General features: G+C 42.0%; 1 protein-coding gene and 1 pseudogene across 4 annotated transcripts in view; both read right to left on the reverse strand.

The window, feature by feature from the left end:
• Positions 1-523: 523 nt before the first annotated feature.
• pdzd2 (PDZ domain containing 2) overlaps positions 524-24,249 on the reverse strand; it is a 125,545-nt gene continuing 101,819 nt past the window's right edge. For all 4 annotated transcript variants that reach the window (XM_070963629.1, XM_070963632.1, XM_070963630.1 and 1 more), the window contains 5 exons: positions 21,927-22,044; positions 21,693-21,794; positions 14,610-14,880; positions 12,467-12,601; positions 524-2,012 (listed from right to left, as the gene is read on the reverse strand). In XM_070963629.1, coding sequence (XP_070819730.1) covers positions 1,846-2,012; positions 12,467-12,601; positions 14,610-14,880; positions 21,693-21,794; positions 21,927-22,044 — 793 coding nt within the window. In that variant the 3' untranslated portion in view covers positions 524-1,845. The remainder of the gene's footprint in view (positions 2,013-12,466; positions 12,602-14,609; positions 14,881-21,692; positions 21,795-21,926; positions 22,045-24,249) is intronic.
• Positions 19,656-20,459, reverse strand: LOC139332107 (general transcription factor II-I repeat domain-containing protein 2A-like; annotated as a pseudogene).

Raw genomic sequence — 24,249 nt, forward strand, 5'->3', positions numbered from 1 at the left:
CCAAGTGTAAAATACGGACGACTTTATTGTTTCCATTTTTCCTGAACTCAAGACATAGGAGCTGAGCTAAAAATGAAACTTTGCCATGAAAGGTTTACTGGAAAACTTGTATATTCAGAAAAAAAAAAAAAAAGTCAATGTATTTCCAAAATGTGTTTGACAAAGCTGATACAATCCACTTAGATCTATTTAAGAAAATACCACACAGACCAGAGATACAATCGAACAGCACCCTACCCGGCCCAACTTGGTCTGTGGGACAGTCAATATCACAATTCCAAAACTGTGAATATGTTATAACACCAAAGTACAAAGATAGAATAAAAAGATTTGAGATGTTGGTGAGGACCTAGAATAGTTTGTCAGAGAGTTACATTTCTGAAGCTTAGAATACACAGATTATTTCTGAAGCCTAGAATACACAGATGTTGAGCCTAATACTTTATAGACCTATGTTTTTCCCAATTTATTATTAACAGTTGCCATTTTACAAGTTAGTATAAATGCTAACCATGCCCATAGATCTTTTCACATACTGACTTTATTTCTTTAAAAAAGGAACAACTGACAATCTTATTGTTTTCTTTACTGTTCCAAAGTAAATCTATTTGAAACAAAATGAACTTCCCATCTGAAATAAATTCAGCATCATGCATTATAATTAGCGCTGTCAAAAATATCGCGTTATTAAGGCGTTTACGCAAATCAACGGCATAATTTTTTTATCGCGCCATTAACATTCTTTGTGACCTAGTGAAATTGTAGTTTTTAATAAGCTGTGGCCACTGCTAGTAACGTTACAAAAACTACAGGATCCGATTGTAAACCGGAAACAAAACAATAGACACACCCCACGCATGTTTTGGTCTCGCCTGCTTGCTAGCTGTGAAAGTGTAGGCGGATCTCAAGCGCGAAACGCTGAAATGGATGCGAACAAGATTCTGAATAGAAAGTTTAGTTTCAAAAAGTTGCCAGATGGGTCGACTAACGAGACCAAAGGTTGGACAGAGGCATATGGATACCGCAACTAAAAACAAGCTTACTGCAGCCATAGCCAAGTAATGTTCATTCTTTCTGGAGAGAAATAAGAGGCTGTGTTGATAAGCCTCTGGTGAATAAACAGAAGAGCATTATAGTCTGACTGCTTGTATGTTCAAAGGAAACTTAAGAAAGGAAAGTTTAAGCCATGGTTTAACTGCACTATAGCCTGAGTCCTAGTTTACAATGATGTGCACTTTGTAACTTTATCTTGTATCACCCTGTCTTGATCCCTTGGAAAGGGTTGTTGATGGGGCTTTTTTGTAACCAAGCATTTATTTTTTTGTCATCTGTTTATTGACAGTGTTAAATTGTGTGAGATTTGATTCATTCAAATGTGAATGACTGCTCAAAATGAGAATGTTAGTGTGAAATATAACACTACACATTGTTTTCAATTAAAAGCATTTGCACAAAGCAAGCCTATCCACTTTCCCATGTTGATAACAGTATTAAAATGATAATTAATGGGACATTTAGAATAGATAAAAATGTGCGATTCATTTGCGATTAACTATGACATTTATGCGATTAATCGCGATTAAATAGTTTAATCGATTGACAGCACTAATTATAATACTTTGTCGTCCATCTAATTTGACCTACTTATAAGTACAAACACATATAGACAAAAGACAAAACACAAATTTCAAATGAAGTCTATAAAAAAAAAATGTAAAAAGGGGGAAATGCTTGTACTTGTTTCTACTTATTCTCCATACCATGTACCATACCATTGGAGGGTTGTTTCACACTGGCCCTTCTCAGGAAGTTTCTATTACTTACATTACATTACAGTCATTACAGTCAGGTACCAACTGATGGCTTGCGGATGAGGAGGTGGTTGGGGCCTTTGTCAGTGGATCTGATGATGTTCCAGGCATCATGGTGCATGAGGCCCTCCAGAGAACAGCCGTTGATAGACAGGACCTCATCGCCAACATCAATAAGGCCAGACAATTCTGCAGCACCTCCTGTTGTAGAGGAGTACAGCAAATTGCAGTCTTACTTAAAGATATGGTCTCTAATTTTGTTTTCCCAAAAATTCTTATCAGCATGCGATTGATATTTTCAAAACCACATATTGCTATTAGGGTGAGCTACAGAAGAGCCTAAAAATGTGCTCAGATGAAACATGAACAGAATTTGCATGTTGTATAATAGCAATTTATAAAAGCTCTTTTTATTAATTATTTCCACTGCTTCCAGAGTTCTCATCTAGAGAGCAAAGAACCAAAAATATTTTGGTCATAGGTTTCATCATTTCAACAGGTTGATAATCTCAAGAGGGTGGGTTTTATATGTCTTATAAATGTGCCAGAGGGCAGGCTGAAGAGAGGAGAGTAATGTGCTGCAAAGAATTAACCTCTTTGGAAACCTAATGGAATGAATGTAAATTTTGACCCTGAAGTATTTTGGTTTAATTCATATGTTATATGTTGCTAACCTAAATGGCCTCAGTGCAAATATGTTGACAAGAAATCCATAGCAGACCTGTGTTGAAAGGGCAACACTTTGGGGAACGAGTCAAATGACTGTGGAAAGTTAGTTCAACTTGTTATATGCACAATGAGTGAAAAACTTTTTGGCAATGAACATCCTAGATCTTCTTAGATCCCCTGAAATAGTGCTCTAACAGATATGTATACAAAATATGTATAAAGAAAGACCATGCAAGTGTAACAAAATCTAACTAGAATTTCAGTGTTAGTGTTAAACAAACCAGAATATGTCATATATTTTAGATTAATCAAAGTAGCCACCACTTGTTTTGACGACAGCTTTGCCCACTCTTGGCATGCTCTCAGTCAGCTTCATGTGGTAGACACCTGGAACGGTTTTCCAACAGTCTTGAAGGAGTTCCCAGAGGTGCCGAGCACTTGTTGGCTGCTTTCCTTCACTCTGTGGTCCAACTTGTCCCAAACCATGGGACCATTTCAATTTGCTTTAGGTCAGGTGATTGTGGAGGCCAGGTCATCTGACGCAGCACTCCGTCGCTCTCTTTCTTGGTCAAATAGCCCTTACATAGCCTGGAGGTGCATTTGAGGTCATTGTTCCGTTTAAAAACAAATGATGGTCCCACTAAGCGCAAACCAGATGGGATGGCATATCGCTGCAGAATGCTGTGGTAGCCATGCTAGTTAAGTGCGCCTTGAATTGTGAATAAATCACCAACGGTGTTACCAGCAAAGCACCCCCACACCATCACAATTCCTTTTCCATGCTTCATGGTGGGAACCACACATATTGATCTGCTCACCTTTTCTGCGTCTCACAAAGACATGTTGGGTGGAGCCAAAAATCTCAAATTTGAATGCATCAGACCAAAGGCCAGATTTCCACTGGTCTACTGTCCATTCCTTGTGTTTCTTGGCCCAAGCAATTCTCTTCTTCTTGTTCCACCTCTGAAATGGTTTCTTGCAGCAATCTGATCATGGAGACCTAATTTATACAGTCTCCTCTGACCAGTTGATGTTGAGAAGTGATGCATTTATGTTGGTTCTAATCTGAGGCGCTGTTAATTTGTGGTTTCTGAGGCTGGTAACTCTGATGAACTTTTATCATAACATTTGATGGTCTTTGCGACTGCATTTGACGATACGTGTAAGTTCTTGAAATTTTCCGACAAAAAGCATGGCGGGGGGTGCAGGAAGTCAGTCAATTGAGAAAACGACTGGTTTTTGGTTTTGACCCATGGCCCACCATCAATTTCAGTTTTGGCTCTCCAAGGGAAAAAGTTTGGTCACCTCTGTTGCCAGCAGTAAGCAACATGAGTGAGCAGATGGAGCCAGTTCAGGAAAATATGTATATTACATTACCACTAAGTATGGCAGTAGTGAGGGTGTGAGTTAGGAATGGAATATGTAATTTTTTTGTCATGTTAATAGAAAATATCACATTATTGTAACTGTTAGGTAAATTCAATTTAGAAATTATTTCAAATAATCAAACCATACCATATTTCATCACATTTGATTATTTTCTTCTTTCATTGAAACTCCCATACATACGTGGGAGGAATTCGGTGATTCTCATGGAGAGGACATTGAGGGTCTCACACACTGCATAACAGACTATATTAACTTCTGTGTGGAAAACACTGTACCCACCAGGACTGTATGGTGTTTTTCCAACAACAAACCGTGGATTAACCCTGACATAAATGCTCTCCTTAAGGAGAAGAAGAGAGCCTTTAAGTCAGGAAATAAGGATGAGCTGAAGGCTGCGCAAAAGAAGCTAAGTAAGTTCTGAGAGGGGAAAAACGCCTACAAAAGGAAGATGGAGGATCAGCTGCAGCAAAAAAAATGTCAGTGGAGTCTGGAGAGGTCTAAAAACCATCTCTGGCCACAGGGAACCTGACTCCCAATGACTCGAACATGTTCTTCAACAGATTTGATCAGTCATCTGCCCCTCCCCCAGCCCAGTCCTCCATGCTGCAGCCCCCCTTTCCCCCTCTACAACACTCAGCTCACGGCCACCCCCAACTGCTCATCTCAGCAACTCAACCCCCCCCCACCCACACCCTCCAGCATGCAGCCCCCTACTCCAACCTGTCCCTCACAACAACCCAGGTGAGAAACCAGCTCCAGAGGATCAAGGCGAAGAAGGCTGCAGGCCCAGACGGCATCAAGTCCAGGATCCTCAAGTCCTGCCCCTGGTGAGCCCATTGCTAGATCCACTTCAGTTTGCCTACCAGCCTGATTTTTAATGTACTTTTTATTGATGCCCTCTATGTTTGCTATCCACTTTGCTGCTGTAATACCTGAAATGTCTCCACTGTGGGACTAATAAGGGTATATATTATCTTATCTTATGATCACCAGCTCTTTTTGGAATTACGATCTTCCAGTGACTTGTGCTTCGTAGATACAACCACTCTGGAGTGTCTACGTAGCCTTGGAGTGCTTCGCCTGCAAGACCCAGTGGCCTACGGTGCAGTGGACTCGCCCAGCAGCACAGGCCGAGAGAGATCCAAATGGAGGCGGTGTGACCGGAGGCAAAAGCGCAGCTGCCGAGGTGGGCTAACAGCTAGGCTAAAAGCCAATCCCTATAAAATGCTGCTTCCATCCATCTTCCTCTCCAACGTTCGCTCCATGGAGAACAAAACAGATCAACTGCACTGAGGGCTTCTTCATTGCTGCTGGTGATTTTAACCAAGCTGACATGAAGACAGTTCTCCCACATTTCCACCAGCATGTGGATTGTGCAACCAGGGGAGGGAACACACTACAGAAGGCCTACACAAACATCAAAGATGCATTCAGAACAGCCTCCCACCTCAAAGCCTCAAAGTATGCGAAAGACATCAACTCAGCTTTCAAGTCAGGTCCCGCGGAGACACTAAGAACAGCAAGAGCCAACTTGAACCATGCTGTCAGACTAGCAAATTGTGCCCACAGCCAAAAAATCCAGGATTTTTTCCATTCCAACACCAGGAATATGTGGCAAGATGTACGGGCTATCACAAATTACAAGATAGCCCCTACTGCGTGCGATGATGATGCTGGCTTCCTCTACGATCTCAACATCTTCTTTGGAAGGTTTAATGCACTAAACAGCACTCCTGCAACGAAAGCTGTTCCCCAGCAGGATGAAGAGGCACTCTGTCTCAACACAGCTGATGTGAAGAGGTCTCTGAGGAGGGTCAATTCAAAAAAGGAAGGCTCCAGGCCCTGACAGTATACCTGGGCGGGTGCTCAGAGAATGTGCAGATTAGCTGGCTTACGGACATTTTTAACACCTCATTGTATCAAGCCAAAGTCCCATCATGCATACTTACCACATCACTTACCACATATCCATGATGCTATTTTTTAACTCAATGTATATTCCTACTGTTTATTGTACATTCTTTTTATTTACGTACTGTATATACCATAATTATTCTTCTGTTTATTTTAACATTCTTTAAGATAATTGTACATATTTTTACTACATACTCTTCATTATGTGTGTGTGTGTGTGTGTGTGTGTGTGTGTGTGTGTGTGTGTGTACACACATACACACACACACACACACACACACACACACACACACACACACACACACACACACACACATACTATATATACACATACTATACTTATACTATACTATACCATACTATACTATACTACACTATACTTTTTAACTATTTTCAACCCTGTGCTGAGCCTGCTGCAATAGAAATTTTGTTCGGTGTACACCTGCTGTTTACTGAATGACAATAAAGTTTGTCTATGACAACAATTGAGTTTTAAAACAATAGACGAAACATTAAAACTAACTCAAAATGGAAAATTTAGTAGGTTAGAGCGTGCAGAAGAGGAGGAGGACTCATCAGTAATATTAATTGTTTTTGTTGTGTCACTATCAATCTGATATATGTATTTAGACATATCCATAATGTCAATGAAAAATTGGAAAATAATATACAGGCAAGCAGAAAAAGACAGCTTAAGGATAGCTTCCATTGAGGAAACAATATTGCCAATCTCTACCGATGGGACATATTTCTACTGTTGCATGTTATGTACCATCACACCTTTCAACCCGTGACTAAGCTGACATAGTGGTAAGCTCAAGCGATCGATAGTCTTATGGTCTGAAGGTGTCCCTGAGTTTGGTGGTGCATGACCAGAGGTTGTGGTATCATCTGCTGGATTGCAGCAGGTAGAACACTTTGTGGTTGGAGTGATTGGGGTCCCTAATGATCCTGTTGGCCTTCTTCTTGCACTACCATGTGGCAGATTTGTTCTTGGCAGGTGCATCCTGGTGGTTTTTGTGTGCTAAGCAGTTTTGGTACTTATGGTGCTTTATGGTTGAGGCCACTATAACTATCATACCAGCTGGTGCTGCAGTCAAGATACCCTCAATGGTGCACCCATAGAAGTTGCAGAGTACCCAGGAGTTCATGTTTTGCTATTTTTGTCAGGTCCTCACTGTTGTAATCTGTGCCGATCAGCACAGACTGGGGTCTGCCTGTCAGGCAGTTCAGGATCCAGTCACACAGGGTGTTGAGTCCCAGGTGTCCAAACTCAATGATGAGCTTGGAGGGCACAGTGGTATTAAATGTGTAGTCAGTGAACAGCATTCTGACATATATTTTCCTCACATCCTGGTAGAAAAGGGCAGTGTAGAGGGCTAGGGGGATTTCATTATCCGTTTACCAGTGTGGTCTGTTTGTAAATTGTAGTGGGTACTCTAAGTCAGGAAGAGAGGAGGTAATGGTTTTGAGTAACTGCTTAAAAGCATCCATGATGGTATGGGTGAGTGCTACTGGGTGGTAGTCAGATGGTTTTAGGTTTTAAGGACAGGGACAAGTGTGGTGTTTTTGAAATAGACTGGAGCAGTGGGAGGATGAAAATGTTAGTAAAGACATCCTGCAATTGATCTGCACACATGCCGACAGCTCAGTCTGGGCTCAGTCAACAGATCCCGAGCAGCAGGAAGCATAGTCCCAAGCTGAAGCCCATGGGTCACTCCAACCACCACCAACTCTGATTATTGGCAGCTTCATCATCAGCATCCATCCCACTTTGGACGGAGCAGCTCTCATCTCTAGAAATCTGATCGATTTTAATTTTGAACTTAACCCCTGACACCTCAGAGTTGAGACCAGGAGGCAGAGCTGCAGTCCTACACGCTTCTCTGCGCTTCCATTAGAGCAGTTACCCACCCAACACTCCATAGAGACTGTGTCTGCCCCCCCTCTTCTCTCTCTACTTTTGGTTTACTAAGTAAACCAAAAGTACAGAGAAGAGGAGTTAAAGATAAAAATCCAATAAAAATTAAATCAACCATTACAATAACACAACAAGATGGGAGAATTAAATGTGGACTCCTTAACTTCAGATCTCTGTCCTCTAAAGCTGTTTAGTAAATGAGTTAATATCAGACCATAATATTGATTTATTTTGTCTTACTGAAACCTGGCTGTGTCATGAAGAGTATGTTAACCTAAATGAAGCTACTCCTCTGAGCCGTATTAATATTCACATTCCTCGAGGCAGTGGCCAAGGAGGTGGAGCTGCAGCCATTTTTGACTCAAGCCTTTTAATCATACCCCAGGTGAGCACAGGGGGAACATGCAAACTCCACACAGAAAAGCCCTTTTTCCTCGAGCAGCAGGCACTGAAGGCATGATGGAGGACACGCCACTAGCGCCCACAGCAGGATTCGAACTGGGACCTTCTAGCTGTGAGGTGACAGTGTTACCACTTGTTCCACCATGCCACCTGAATGATAAAATTCTTACTATTAGAGACAGAATTCATCGGTTCCTGCAGTCAACGGGTACTGTTTTGTCTTCAAACGCAGAAACCGTAGAAACTGTTATTAAACTTATACTGTTATTAAGCCCAGGACCTCCACATCCAGCATGTTCACCTCCAAGATCATCTGAGACCAGCCACCTGGACAGCTACTGCAACAATCGGTTTGCATAACCAAAGAATTTCTGCACAAACTGTCAGAAACCATCTCAGGGAAGCTCATCTGTATGCTCGTCGTCCTCATCGGGGTCTCGAACTGAGTGCAGTTCGTCGTCGTAACCAACTTGAGTGGGCCAATGCTCACATTTGATGGCATCTGACATGTTGGAGAGGTATTCTCTTCACGGATGAATCCTATTTTTCACTGTTCAGGGCAGATGAAAGACAGCGTGAATGGTATCGTGTGGGTGAGTGGATTGCTGATGTCAGCGTTGTGGATCGAGTGGCCCATGGTTGTGGTGGGGTTATGGTATGGGCAGGTGTATGTTACGGACAGCGAACAGAGGTGCATTTTATTTATGCCATTTTGAATGCACAGAGATACCGTGACAAGATCCTGAGGAACATTGTTGTGCCATTCATCCATGACCATCACCTCATGTTGCAGCATGATAATGCGCGGCCCCATGTTGCAAGGATCTGCAGACAATTCCTGGAAGCTGAAAACATCCCAGTTCTTCCATGGCCAGCATACTCACGGGACATGTCACCCATTGAGCATGTTTGGGATGCTCCCTCCCTCTATCCAGCAACTTCGCACAGCCATTGAAGAGGAGTGGACCAACATTCCACAGGCCACAATCAACAACCTGATCAACTCTATGCGAAGGAGATGTGTTGCACTGTCTGATGCCCCGGGGGATTTAGAGTGCATCATAGCAGAGAGACAGCACTGGTTAAAGCTACAAATGACAAATGACTCCTCTCTGTACTAGTCTTATTAGATCTTAGTGCTGCATCTGACACCATTGACCATGGTATCCTATTGCAGAGACTGGAACACTTCATTGGCATTAAGTGAACTGTGCTAAGATGGTTTAAATCCTGCTTTTCAGATCGCTCTCACTTTGTACACGTTAATGACAACTCCTCTGTGCTCGCTAAAGTGAGCTACGGAGTTCTGTGCTTGGACTAATTCTATTCACCTCATATATGCTTCCTTTAGGGAACATTATCAGGAAGCACTCAATAAATTTTTATTGCTATGCAGGTGATACCCAGCTGGCCTCCAGCAACACTATAAACAATCTGGGAGTTATTTTTGATTAGGAAATCCTTTCACTCCCATGTAAAACAAATTTCAAGGACTGCCTTTTTTCGCCTACATAACATTGCAAAAATCAGGCACATCCTGTCTCAAAATGATGCAGAAAAACTAGTGCATTTGTAACTTCCAGGTTGGATTATTGCAATTCCTTACTATCAGGCTGCCCAAATTCATTGCTGAATAATCTCCAGTTGCTCCAGAATGCTGCAGCCCGTGTTCTGACAAAAACAAGGAAGAGAGATCATATTTCTCTGATATTAGCCGCTCTGCACTGGCTCCCTGTAAAGTTTAGAATAGAATTTAAAATCCTCCTCCATACTTACAAAGCCAAGAAGGGCCAGGCACCTTCTTATCTTTAAGAGCTTATAGTACCTTATTACCCCACTAGAACACTGCTTTCCCAGAATGCAGGTCTACTTATGGTTCCTAAAGTTTCCAAAAGCAGAACAGGAGTCACAGCATTTTGCTATCAAGCTCCTCTCCTGTGGAACCATCTTCCAGTCTTTGTCTGGGAGGCAGACACTGTCTCTACATTTAAGAGTAGGCTTAAAACTTTCCTTTTTGATAAAGCATATAGTTAGGGCTGGCCCCTAGTTATACTGCTATAGCATTAGACTGTCGGGGGACCAAAGATACACCGAGCTCCTCTGTCCTTCTCTCCCTCTCCATCTGCATGCTTTCATGTCCTACCACAGCGTGTTACGAACTTAGCTTCTTTCCTGGAGTCTCTGTGCTTTGTCATCTCGCAGGTTCCCATAGATAGTGGCTGAATCTGGATTGTGGATTACAGCTACGTCACCTGCCATGGCCCTGACTGACATCCACTGCAACTGCTACTATTATTATTCCATCCACTGTCATTGTTACTGTGATTGTGACTGTCTGTCTGATTCTGTCTCACACTCTCTCTCTCTCTGATTGCATTTCTGTATTTCTGTCTGTCTCTCTCTGTCTGTCTCACTCTCTCTCTCACCCAACCGGTCGAGGCAGATGGCCACCCACCCAGAGCCTGGTTCTGCCTGAGGTTTCTGCCTGTTAAAGTAAAGTTTTTCCTTGCCACTGTCACCAAGTGCTTGCTTATGAGGGAATTGTTGGGTCGCTGTAGATAAAAGAGCTTGGCCTGTACCAGCTCTATATGGAAAGTCTCCTGAAACAACTTCTGTTGTGATTTGGTGCTATACAAATAAAATTGAAGTCAATTGAATTGTACATCCATACGTACACAAGATTGACTGAGACTAGTGAAGGAAGAAACATGAGAAAAACATAAACACACTAAGACAAAGAAAGATGGCAAGAGCTGCTGTATCAAGCAGCCACTTGTGTGTCGCCATCTAGAAGTTTAGGCTACTAGTTAGACTCCACTTTGTGCCTGTATTGTTTCTTGGCACTGCTTAGTCTCCTGAGCTGTTTATTAAAGTTTTCGACAGACTTCCCAGAGCTCTTAATTTAGAATTATTGGTACAGTAGTCCATGGTAGAACATTGTTGATGCATTTGCAGATGTATCCAATGACTGTGTTTGTGTATGTGTCAATGTTGTTGTCCTCAAATACATACTACTCTGTAGTGCTAAAACAATGGAGGGTAGTCGGGCAGAGTCTGACTGGTTGAACCACATTTGAATGGTGTGCATTATCGGTGTGTGAAGCTAGAGTTTCTGTCACAGGCAGAAGCATAACTGAGACGTGATCTGATTTGCTAAAGGGGGGATGAGGGAGAACCTTATATCCTTCCAGGGAGGGAGTGCAAACATTGTACAACTAATGTGTCGGTGATATCACAGCATGACTTTCTTCAGGCTGTCATTGTTAAAATCCAAGTCCACAATAACAGCAATGTTTGTGCGGCACCAGATAATCCAAAACATGGATATTAATTATTGTCCACTGATCATGGTGTGAAACGATCTGATATGCAAAAGTTGTTTATCATATTGTATGATAGGCTTCGCTGTGGTGCACATGATGTGAAAAGTTGACAACAAAAAAGCAAAAGAAATAAAAAGAAAAGAAATATGCAAAGTTGAAGACAACCTTGCATGGCAGCCCTCCTCAAAGCCATGTTCTCATACACAAATTAGCCCAGTTCACAGCGGTTCGGGTATGGCCTCTCGTATGAAAGGCCATTGGGGAATATATTTAGGTGATCACGTAAACTTAAATGAAAATGTAATTCATTATGGCATTAGAATTTTACAACTATATGTGTTACTTGATTACAGCAGGAAGCCAAAACTTTAATTCACAACTGTCAGATGTTATTTTGGAAATGACTCAAATACAGGCTGCTGTTGCAGGTAATGATTGTAAGGTTCAAGTTACTGACTCATTAGCATTAGCATTAGCAGCCATCCTTAACTGGGCTGAGGAGATCCCTTTAAATAGGCGAGCCTTACTGGAGAATTAGAGGAAAAATCCCTGCCTGATGTACACTTTAAAAGTGGCAGCTTCCTGTAGGGAAGGATGGTTTGCTTGTATGTAACTGAGGAAGTGAAGACCCATTGGATTGACTTGATGGATATGTCCCCACAACAACTGGTTAACTTTTAGGCTGTATGTGTCCAACAATTGCTTCCTAAACTGAAACTCAAGGAAGAACTAATATCAACTTCAAACTTAGAACCTGTAAATTTTGACATTTTTATAGTGCTTTGCTGTTTATTTTGCTGGTTAGCCTGTTGAATTTTGCATTTGCATATTCTACTGCAAATGTGCCCATTAGCACCTATTGTACATCAACACGGTGGAGCAATGTTGCTGTATTAAATATTAAGGGACAGTCACGAAGTATCATTTGAAACCAATAAAATAACCAGAGTAGTAAGTTGGATGTGGTGAACTGTTTTTCAGATTCCAAATTAACATTGTGTTAATAGATTCTGAGAGACGTACAGAAAAAAGGTCACCTTTAAAAATGCGTTTAACAGTGAAAGGCCTGTGTCCCTGGCTTGAAGACATTCCCCCTTCAAGACTGAAGCCCAGGCCAGCAGAAGATTTGTGAAGCTCCACTGTTACAGCACCACATGGAGCCACATCCACCACTGAAAACACCCAGAAATACAGAGGTGAAACATTAATATTGGCAGTTTATGAGATGTTGCTATTGCCTACTATTGAAGCCAAGTTAACTTGCTGTCAGTTGATGACAGCTAATGCTGCAACAACAAGGGCTGTTTACACTGGGCAGTCTATTTAATGCTTGTATCTGAAACAGTGCCATGGTCTATAGTAACTGGAATAGTAGACTGACAGGGCAAGCAGATCAGAGTGTGAGCGGTACACTGGTTTTGTCACCATCACTGGCATCACACTCTGCCATGACATGGATTTTGTGCTTCTGTCATTAATGTGATACATATTTCAGCCTAATTAAAAAAAAATGCTTTACTGTGGTCGCAATAACATGCAGGTAGAGGGCTATGCACATCCTCATAGAACTGGAGTTACATCCCAGAACAACTATTTTCCTTAACTAGCTTAACACTAACTGCTATTTTCTACAAGGAAAGACAAGGAAAGCTGTGTGTTTTGTTTGTGTTCTATGCCATACATACTGTAGGTTAAATATGTGTTTTTTCATGTTGCTTTTTGTGTAGTCTTGAACAGCCACAACTGTAAACGTTATGTCCACACTTCATACTGCAATGCATGCTCACCTGGCTTTGTTGTTACAGGACAGCCCCCTCTGCTGTGTGCCGCATCAGAATGTGTGTCTGTTGCTGTTGTATGTAAATGTACTAGATAGAAATGCCCTGTCATTCACTGGCTTTTGTACTTTTACAATATTCTTTGGGTTTTCTGCCAAATAAATGCTGTTGAGATGACTAATCCTACCACATTGTCTTACTCTGATGATGAATCACATTACTAATTGTCCTGGATTATGGGGAAGGTTACTCCTTCCAAAACAACTTCAGACCTATACCTCATTTTCATACCTATTATAGTATAAGTATTTTCATTGTAAAAAAAAAGAACTAGTGCTGTCAAAAATATCGCATTAACGCAAATCAATTTTAACGGCGTCATTTTTTTTATTGCGAGATTAACGTTCTCTGTGACCTAGTGAACTTGTAGTTTTTTATAAGCTGTGGCCACTACTAGTGACGAAAGAAAAACTACAGGATCCAGTTGTAAACCGGAAACAAAACAATAGGCACGCCCCACACACGTTCGGTTTTGCCTGCTCGCTAGCTGTAAAGGAGTAGGCTACCGGTTTGTGTGGATGTCAAGTGTGAAACGCCAAATTGGATGCGAACAAGATTCTGAATGGAAAGTTTAGTTTCAAAAAGTTGCCACATGGGTCGACTGACGAGACCAAAGTCATCTGTGTGTATTGTCGGTGTGAACTGAATTATCACCGTAGCACATCCAGTCTGAAATACCACTTGATGGCCAAACACACGGCAAATGCAAATTCTCTGCCGCCTCCTTGTCAAAACCAGGTGACAATGGATGGCTTTCGACAGAGGTATATGGATGCTATTATGTTCAAAGGAAACTTAAGAAAGCAAAGTTTAAGCCATGTAAGTAATTTCATTTTGTATCACCCTGTTTTGATCCCTTAGAAAGGGTTGTTGAGGGGGCTTTTTTGTAACCAAGAATTTTTATTTTTTTTTTTTTTTGTCATCTGTTTATTGACAGTGTTAAATTGTGTGAGATTTGATTCATTCAAATGTGAATGACTGCTCAAAGTGAGAATGTTAGTGTGAAATATAACACTACATGTTGTTTTCAATTAAAAAACATTTGCACAGAGCAAGCCTATCCACTTTTCCATGTTGATAACAGTATTAAAATGATAATTCAAGGACATGCATGAGATTAATCGCAATTAAATATTTTATTCGATTGACAGCACTAAATAAAACACAAACAAATAATGTGATATGCATTCATGTCATGTCGCCCACCCCTAATGACAAGTCTACAAAGCAGCATTACCGACAGGTAAGGTAAAGGTTAATAACATGGAAACCATGGAGGAAGTGGTTTCTGTGGGGGAAAACTTACTTAGCCTATATTGTCAGATGTAAGCATAGGCCTTACCTGCTCCAGCTTCCAAAGACCTACTCCTGGCAGAACACATCCTCTTTGGCTGGCTGGCTGAGTCATGTCTGTCAGAGACACTCAGTTCACTGTCCTTGTCTCTCCGAATGACTACCAAGGCTTGACTGAGTAGCCTGGCTTGGCGAAGGCAAGAGACAGCCTCTTCATGGGTTTTACCTTCCAGACTTGTGCCATTTATGGATAAAATACTGTCACCTCTCTGGATTGTGCCCTCAAGGCTAGCTGCACCTTTGGTGAAGACCCGATGAACCTGGACACAAAGGTACATGTTACACTCTTACCACCCACTGTCCAGAGATATTGGCAAGAACTGTTGTGTTGACATTCTCTTTTATACCTCAGGGAAGTGGCCAATTGTTATCACTATTGTTTTCATTGGAGATATATGTGCTCTATCCAAATGTTTCTTTTAAATCCAACTATCTTGCAACATTAGAGTATAGATTTTAGTATGTTTTTATTGTCTGGTGAACGTCTGAAAGAATCGGCTGATAATATGGTCTAAGTACACCCTCTGCTGGTGATCTGATAGACTGGTTTTATGTTGTGTGTAAAAACATGAATGACACCAACCTCGAGAGTTTTGCATCAGTATGATGCTTCACTTCAGCTGGATATGAGCAATTGTATTTCTCCGTGGAAAAAGGACATGAGAAAGTGGTTTGCCAACAAGAAATTCTAACCTAATGAGGATAGTCACACTACTGGAATCAACTACTCTGGCAGAACTGTAGATTTCAGTGATAGATTGTCAGTTTTGCCACCAGCAGCTTCCTCAGAACCAGATGACCACTGTGCATCTATTAGCAGCCCTTCTCCCAACCCTCATTTTGGAGAATAAAGCACTGTAATTACACATGCCCTTGGGAAGGATACACCCAGACAGGTTCTCCTAGATAGTTTTCCAGTCCAGATGTTTTTAGTGAAGAACACTTTTGCCAGTGCATGGTACAAAAACAGACCCTGGCTTAATGCTGCACACTGTTTTGCTTGGAGACAGTTTAAGGCTCACACTTCACTGGATTTAAGGTTTACAGTAAAAGGCTGTGACGACTCTTTTTCCACTTTAAAAATGTGTTCACTGAGCACCAGAGAAGCGGGGCGGCTGGTAGCATGGTCATCCACCGATCAGGAGGTAGGTGGTTCAATCCCTGGCCTTGGCCAAGCAGTTCACATACTGAATTGTAATTGTAAGAAGCATGTGACAACCCTGGAGACCTTGTTTAATTCAACCTGCTCTTGAGAAGGACTTGACCAAGGAATGCAAGAGATGCAGAAAGGGGAGGAGGATGAAAAACTAGTTCAAGTAAAAAAAAAAAAAAAGAAAGAAAAACCCCAACAATTTGAACCTTCAAGGTGGCCTTAAATCCATATAAAAATGTACAAATGAAGCAGATAAGAAATAAGGTAAACAAAACAAATGGGCATTTTATGCCCAATTTGAGTACAATTTTCATCCATCCATCCATTTTCTATGCCGCTTATCCTTTTCAGGGTCGTGGGGGGGGCTGGAGCCTATCTCGGCTGTCAACGGGCAGGAGGCGGGGTACACCCTGGACCGGTCGCCAGCAGGGCAACATGCAAAGACAGACAACCATTCACGCTCGCACTCACACCTAGGCGCAATTTACCTAATGAGCATGTTTTTGGTCTGTGGGAGGAAGCCGGAGTACCCGGAGAGAACCCACGCATGCATGGGAAGAACATGCAAACTTCACAGAGAGGCCCGAACCGGGAATCGAACCGGCGACCTTCTTGCTGTGAGGCATGTGGACTACCTGCTGCGCCAGGTAGTGCGCCTGCACACCTGCTGCGCCACCGTGCAGCCCCTGAGTACAATTTGTTTAAATAAATATTGTTAGCAGAAATATATGTACATAGTGGTTATAGTGGATATAGTTAAATCATTCATAATTAATTGATTATTCAATAATAATTATTAATTATAGTACACATTTTGTCATTAATATTATTACTGCTCCATTATAAAGTAATCATGATAAAAAGTAAGCAGTACTATTTAAAACTTTTAAAAATACCAATGCTTATTGTTATTGTATTACTGTATACAAAAACAGTGGACAGACTTTGTCCATTTCAAATACCTTACTGCAGGGTCTTGGTTCTGCTAAGAGGATGAGGGTCATATCTCCACAATGCCTTTTGCTAGGCAACTGAATTTTACAGGGCAGGCCCCTAGAGCCCCACAGACCAACACACTCAGCTCTCAGCTGCCCAATCATTAGCATATAAGCAATAGGATCTTTTCCACTTGGTTTAACCGAGGCTCAACTGTAAGTTACAGTATTTGAAGTGGACAGATTGTACACTCTGGAGACTTTAACACTGCCTACAACCTACAACTTCAAGGGAGGCCTGTACATATCAGAGCAGGGCACAAGCTCAATATGGCTTCAGAGGGCACGGCATGACAAACTGCTGACCAGATTCTGGATTCCTCTAGACCCTTAATAAGACCCCCAATGGCTGCCATTATAAAGATATTTTAATTGGATATGTTGTCCATTCACTTGCATTCAAAAATTTGGGGTGTGATTTAGAAGCTACTGGTTGAGCTCCTCCTCCTTGGACCGACACCTTATCGTGGTGGAGGAGTTTGAGCACCCGAATGATCCTAGAGGCTATGTTGTCCGGGGCTTGATGCCCCTGGTAGGGTCTCCCAAGGCAAACAGGTTCTAGGTGACGGGTCAGACTAAGAGCGGTTCAAAAGCCCCTTATGAAGAGAAAAAACCAAGGAAGCGTACGTCGCCCGGATTGGCGTCACCGGGGCCCCACCCTGGAGCCAGGCCTGGGGTTGGGGCTCGCTGGCTAGCGCCTGGTGGCCGGGTCTTTGCCCACGGGACCTGGCCGGGCACAGCCCGAAGGAGCGACGTGGGCCCGCCTTCCCGTAGGCCCACCACCTGCAGGAAGGATCAGAAGGGGCCGGTGCTATGTGATATGGGTGGCAGTCATGGGCGGGGGCTCCGACAACCCAAACCCTGGACAACGACTCTGGCTATGGGGACATGGAATGTCACCTCACTGTGGGGGAAAGAGCCTGAGCTAGTGCGGGAGGTTGAGCGGTACCGGCTAGAGATAGTCGGGCTCACCTCCAAGCACAGGACACCGTAGGCCGGACAACTTTGTAGTCTTATCATCTGACCTTCGGCAGTATGTCTTGGACACTCGGGTAAAGAGAGGGGCTGAGCTGTCAACTGATCACCACCTGGTGGTGAGTTGGATTCGCTGGCAGGGGAGGAAGCAGGACAGACTTGGCAGACCCAAACGTACCGTGAGGGTCTGTTGGGAACATCTGGCGGAACCCGCTGTCAGGGAGGTTTTCAACTCCCACCTCCGGGAGAGCTTTGACCAGATTCCGAGGGAGGTTGGAGACATTGAGTCCGAATGGACCATGTTCTCCACTTCCATTGTTGATGCAGCCGTCCGTAGTTGTGGCCGTAAAGTTCGGCGGTGCCTGTCGTGGTGGCAACCCCCGAACCCGGTGGTGGACACCGGAAGTAAGGGATGCCGTCAAGCTGAAGAAGGAGTCCTATCGGGCCTGGCTGGCTCATAGAACTCCTGAGGCAGCTGATGGGTACCGGCAGGCCAAGTGCGCGGCAGCTCGGGTGGTTGTAGAAGCAAAAACTCGGGTCTGGGAGGAGTTCGGGGAGGCCATGGAGGAGGACTACCGGTCGGCCTCGAGGAAATTCTGGCAAACCATTCGGCGCCTCAGGAAGGGGAAGCAGCTTTCTGTCAACAGTGTTTACAGTGGAGATGGGGAGCTGTTGACCTCGACTGGGGATATTGTCGGGCTGTGGAAGGAATACTTCGAGGATCTCCTCAATCCCACTGTCATGTCTAGGGAGGTGTTCCAGGCATGTCCCACCGGGAGGAGACCCCGGGGAAGACCCAGGACATGCTGGGGTGACTATGTCACTCGGCTGGCCTGGGAACGCCTCGGGATCCCCCCGGAAGAGCTGGGGGAAGTGTCTGGGGAGAGGGAAGTCTGGGCGTCCGTGCTCAGACTGCTCCCCCCGCGACCCGGCCAGATAAGCAGGAGAAAATGGATGGATGAATGGATGGATGGATGGTTGGGCTCCTGAACACCTAGAAACCCCAAATTTGGAGCAGAAACTCTTTTTTGGCTCAAGATTAATCACCTAAAATTGGTGGGTCTAGGCCAGGGGTGGGCAAACTTTTTGATTCGTGGTTCTAACATTTGACAAAGGGGCTGGACCAGGAGCAGATGGATGGAGTGCTTTGGTAACCCCACCTCATTGGAGAAAAAAATACACATCTTAGTATATGGAGAAAACATGTGCTTTAATTTCAAATAAAAATGAAGAAAAGTATTACAACAAAATATCTGACTTTAAAGCGAGTCTTAAAACACTGAAAATCAAATGAATAAAATGCAACTTTTTTTTTATTACTAACCATTTCTATTTTAAAGCACTGAAAGTTCTGTTATCCTTCAGGATATCACCATCACTCTCCTCCTGGCTGTCTTTTTTCAAAAACGATAGGAGATGCAGATGTACTTGTCCTGCTCCTTCTATTCAATTTGTTTCCCCGGTGCCAAAAGTCATTAACGACAAGTGCAAGGACGAAACAGTGGCAGCAAGTCAGTCTGTGGTGCGCGTTATATTTGATCTGCGCACACTATTTATTTTAAGAACTTGCACTCACGTGCGCCTCATGTTGTTGGTCTCCTTTTTTAGCCAGCGCATCAAAGTCTGGAGTTAGTTTTGTTGTGGCGATTCTCAGAATGGATCTGAGGTGTTGGTCTGTTAACTTGGATCTGTGGCTGGCTTTGTTGATATTCATGACGCTGAAGGTCTCTTCACACACGTAGGGCGAGCCGAACAATGCCAGCATCTTCTGCGCTGTCCGCCGGAGATTTGGAAACGCAGCTTCATTGAGTGAAGCATAGAAGTCATTTAGTTTCAGAGAGTTGAACTTCTCTTTTAAGACGGGGTCGGACTGAAGGTCGATCAGTTCGAGCTGCAGCTCCTCTGGAGCTGTTTACGGGTCTTGTGACAGAGGACAGGCCACCAACTGAAGTGACTTGTCAATTTTGTCGAAATCCGAAAACCGACGGCAGAATTCTCTGTGCAGCGCATCCAGTGACTCACTGTATTTCTTCACTTTTGCTCCAGCCTCTTTCAGCGTGGCTAGTGTAGGAAAATGAGTGAATGACTTGTTCAAAATTTGCCTGGAGAATAAAGCCACCTTGGATTTGAAGGCTTTCACGTTTGTGTACATGTCGTGCACAAACTGATCCTTCCCCTGCAGTTTCATGTTGAGCTCATTCAAGTGTGAAAATACGTCCGTAGTAAACGCAAAGTCACAAATCCAGCTCTAAAGTCGCTCCAAAAACATGCCAATCTCCTCTTTGAGCTCCCACACTCGTTGAAACACTTTGCCCAAACTCAACCAGTGGACACGGGAGTGATAAAGCAGGTCCTGGTAATCCGCATCAGTTTCCTCCAGGAACGCAATAAACTGACGGTGCTGAAGTCCCCTCGCGCGTATGAAGTTGACGAGTTTCACGACAGGATTCACAACATGATTCAGCTGTAATACCGATTTACATAGAGATTCCTGGTGGATGATGCAGTGGAGGAAAATGACATCCTGGTCAAGGTTTTCATCTTTCACTTTATTCTGGATTCTCCTCAGCAGGCCAACGTTTTTCCCCATTAAATTTGGAGATCTATCTGTGGTGACGTTGACAAGCTTACTCCAAGGAAGCTTCATATTTTCAATGACAGCAGACACCCGGTCAAACAAGTTCTCTCCCCATGTTTGTCTTTTCAGAGACTCCATTGTCAAAAACTCTTCCATTATTTAAAAACTGTCATTGATACCTCGGATAAAAATGAGGAGCTGAGCAGTGTCTTTGACATCGTTGCTTTCATCCAGTGCTAAAGAATATAACGTGAATGACTCCGCCTTTTTATTTAAGCCGCTGGTGATATCTTCTTCTATTAGCTCCACACGGCGAGTCACTGTCCGCCATGATAAACTGATTTTCTCAAATTTGTCTTTGCTCTCCGGGCACAAAATATCTGCCATTCTCTTAAAACCTCGCCCTCAGACAGAGGTTTGCTGGCCTTTGCTATTTTGAATGAAAGCATAAATCTGGCCTTGGTACTTGACTCTTGAATGGCAGTTTGACGGTGAAAAAAACTTTGTTGAGTCTTTAATAGCTTCCAACTTCTGAGCAGCAGCTTCCCGTTCTTTTGTTGACAGCTTGCTAGCATAGTTAGCATGCTTTGTGGCAAAGTGACGGCTAATATTATACTCTTTAAAAACCGCCACAGTCTCTTGGCTTATCAGGCAAACAGCAGATGATCTGTGTTCAGTGAAAAAATATTTAGTTGTCCACTCCTTATTGAACACTCAACATTCTCTGTCCACTTTCCTTTTCTTACGTCCGCTCATCTTTACAGAAGGGCTGATAGGTCAAAGGGTAAAGTGCAAACGAGGAGTAATAGGTCTACGCTCCACCTCAACAAAACCAATGTATCGAGAGTGCCCCATATAGTGGGAAAACATCAGAATTGCAGGGAAAATAAAACATTAACAAGGTTTATTTATTTAATTTTTTCAAGTTCAGCGGGCTGGATTAAGATTGGATTGGAGTCAAAATTTATTGCAGAATGGAAAGTTTTACCTTGGTTAAATGTCACAGAAAGTAATCTGTTAACACCTTAATAATGACATTTATGAGGTCATACTTCCAACACATTTATCTATCACAACAGGTCATAACAAACCATATACACAGTTCAAATGTCAATTTCTTAAATATCTATTAATTAATAATTTATAATATAATATAATATAATATAATATAATATAATATAATATAATATAATATAATATAATATAAGTAATGAATTAAAGTCCCTACAGTATGTGTAGATTTGAAAATTTTCAACTCAATCAAGAAAAACACAGACACAGTTGGCGATACACATCATCATTCAATTCTGAACAATGTACAGCACTGCATTTGAACCAAAAAGTTCCTAAGCCTCTATATACTGTACTTACAGTTATTGCTTTCTGTTCAAGGTCGACTCCACCAGCAATACTAAAACCAAGTCCTGAGCCTTCTTCTTTACTCAGGACAACAAAGTGAGTATCACCATTAACCTGCAGAGAGCGAAAGTGAAAAATTCATACATAAAGTACAATGGAAACAATACAGTCTCCGAAATGTGTTCGAAATTCAAATTACTTGTGAAATGGGTCTTGTAAATGTATGTAACAACAGTATGGCGTTACCTCTGACGTGGCCTTTGCTTCATGAAGTAGCAGCGATGCATATGATTTAAAGGTCAGGGATGACAGCAATGTTTGTAGTTTACACTGACTCACAGGAGAAATAGCCAGCTCCTTTAAACTGTAGACAAAATGAGTTAAATTGAAGACATTTAATGCATTTTTCCCTTGATAACCATTTCAAACAAGACTACTCTGAAATGAAAGATGATTCTAACAGAAAGGAACACAATGAAATTAAAAAATGTAGGTATGTTATTGGTTGTAATGTCTATCTTGAAGAGTGTTTTTCTCAGGACGTGTTTTTAGGTACACCTATAATGTTTTTAGATACACCTATAATGGACAAGAAAACACAATTTTTCCATTTACCAATATTCCTTTAATAATATATTGGTTTCACGACGAGGTCCCTCTGGGTCCTCAACATTAAGAAATGACAGCCAAACAAACCAAGTATTATACAGCATGATACATTGCTGTTGGTCCTAAATCCCGCTCAATTATTGAATGTAATCTGTGTATATCAATACCAATATATACATGTTCTGGACTGATATATACTGCCACAAGCTTAACTTCCAGCAAGGAGGAAAAAGGAGACTTTACAACCTTAAGCTGTGACACAAACTGCACTGTGTACTGTGTGTGACAAAGTTTAGCTTGCTTTATAGGTTATGTTCATATTTCTTAAAATCTATATTAAAAAAACAACATTTACACAGCATTATGTGCAAAATTGTGTCCTCATGTAGGACACCATTATTCATAGCAAGAAGATGACTGAGAAAATGTCTTTGGAGCGCTTAAAAATTAAGTTCAAATTATTTTAATAATAATTATTAGTGCTGTCAGGCAATTAAAAAAATTTATCTAATTAATTACAGGATTTGTAATTAATTAATCTAATTAATCGCATTTTAATCTCATATCTGCTAAAGGTCCCCAAATAAAGAATTTGAATTCTAGGACATTACAATTCACTGACATTCACATTATAGCTGGTGAATTCTTTTCATCACTGTAGTTCTCGACGGTAGCTGGAAATTAGAGTCAGATGACGCTATCTGAAACGCCTCTTTCAGGCCCTCGTCTTCCACGATTGAAATCGGCCTGCAATCAGCAGCAACCCACTTTGCGATTGAGTTTGTCAGTTTTTCTGTCGTGACTTTGCTCATTCGTTTTCCTAACTCAGCAAGTGTGGGTTGGCGGAGTGAGCTCACGGTAGCACTAGCGGCACTAGCGGCAACTACATGTTTAGCGTTTAAATGATAATTCAGGCTGGAGCTACTACGGTGATAGGAAAATTCTTTTTTACACAAGGCACAAATCACTGCATTCTTGTTAATAGTCCCGTCATTGTTCTTTTTATAAATAAACTCGCCGTTCAAAGGTCCAAGTAGGTTTGCCTTGCTCTCCGGTGTCGCATCCATGTCTGTTGTCACCCTGCTTTTGACTAGTGGCGCAGGTAGGATGCGACCTCACTGCAGCCTATGGGTCACTCAAAGGGCCAAATTTAAAATGCTTGCGCATTGACTTGCCACTCATGATTAATTGCGTTAATTTTTATAGCGCGTTAATTTGCAGCGTAATTAATTAATCTAATTAACGTGTTAAACTGACAGCCCTAATAATTATTATTAATTATAAAAAAAATTCAAAACTATTTTATTTTAGTTAATAAGAGTCATAATGTCATTAATTTAAAAAAAGCCATAATATTTTGAGAAAAAAGTAATTACAAGTAATGTGTAAAATGTCAAATTTCAGGCAAATTTTTTTTATGACTCATTGAATGAACTAAATGTGAACAAGTGATTTAGAGGTAGTGGCATACAATTGCGTGCATGACTAAAAAGGTAATTCTGTCAATTAGTGTCAAAACTAACTAATTCCTCCATAGCTTGTTCATCGTGTGAATGGCAGAGTAAGAGAGTAATACATTTGCCCTGGCCAGATGGGTGAGTTATGGGAGAGTGAAGGGCCCTGTGTAACAAGGGTTGCTTTACATATAACTGCCTGGGTCTAAAGATCTGATACCAAGGGCTGATTTTATTTGCACATTTAAATCGCTCTAGCACAGAAGTTCTGCCCATGACGCACCTCACTATCATAAACTCAGAGACAATTAAAAGGGCTTCTATGGGAATTCATCGCGTTTAATATTTTCACCTACCCCTTGACAAATTAATATAAATTCTGTCATATGTCATGATGTTTCTATAATTACAGTGGCTTTGGACACTTTGGACAAAAGTGTCAAATCAATAAATGTTAAGTTTTTAGTCACTATCAGCTCTAGTAAAAGAAACCTTTTTTTCTCATA

The sequence above is a fragment of the Chaetodon trifascialis genome, chromosome 6 (assembly GCF_039877785.1).
Source record: "Chaetodon trifascialis isolate fChaTrf1 chromosome 6, fChaTrf1.hap1, whole genome shotgun sequence".
NCBI lineage: Eukaryota > Metazoa > Chordata > Actinopteri > Chaetodontiformes > Chaetodontidae > Chaetodon > Chaetodon trifascialis.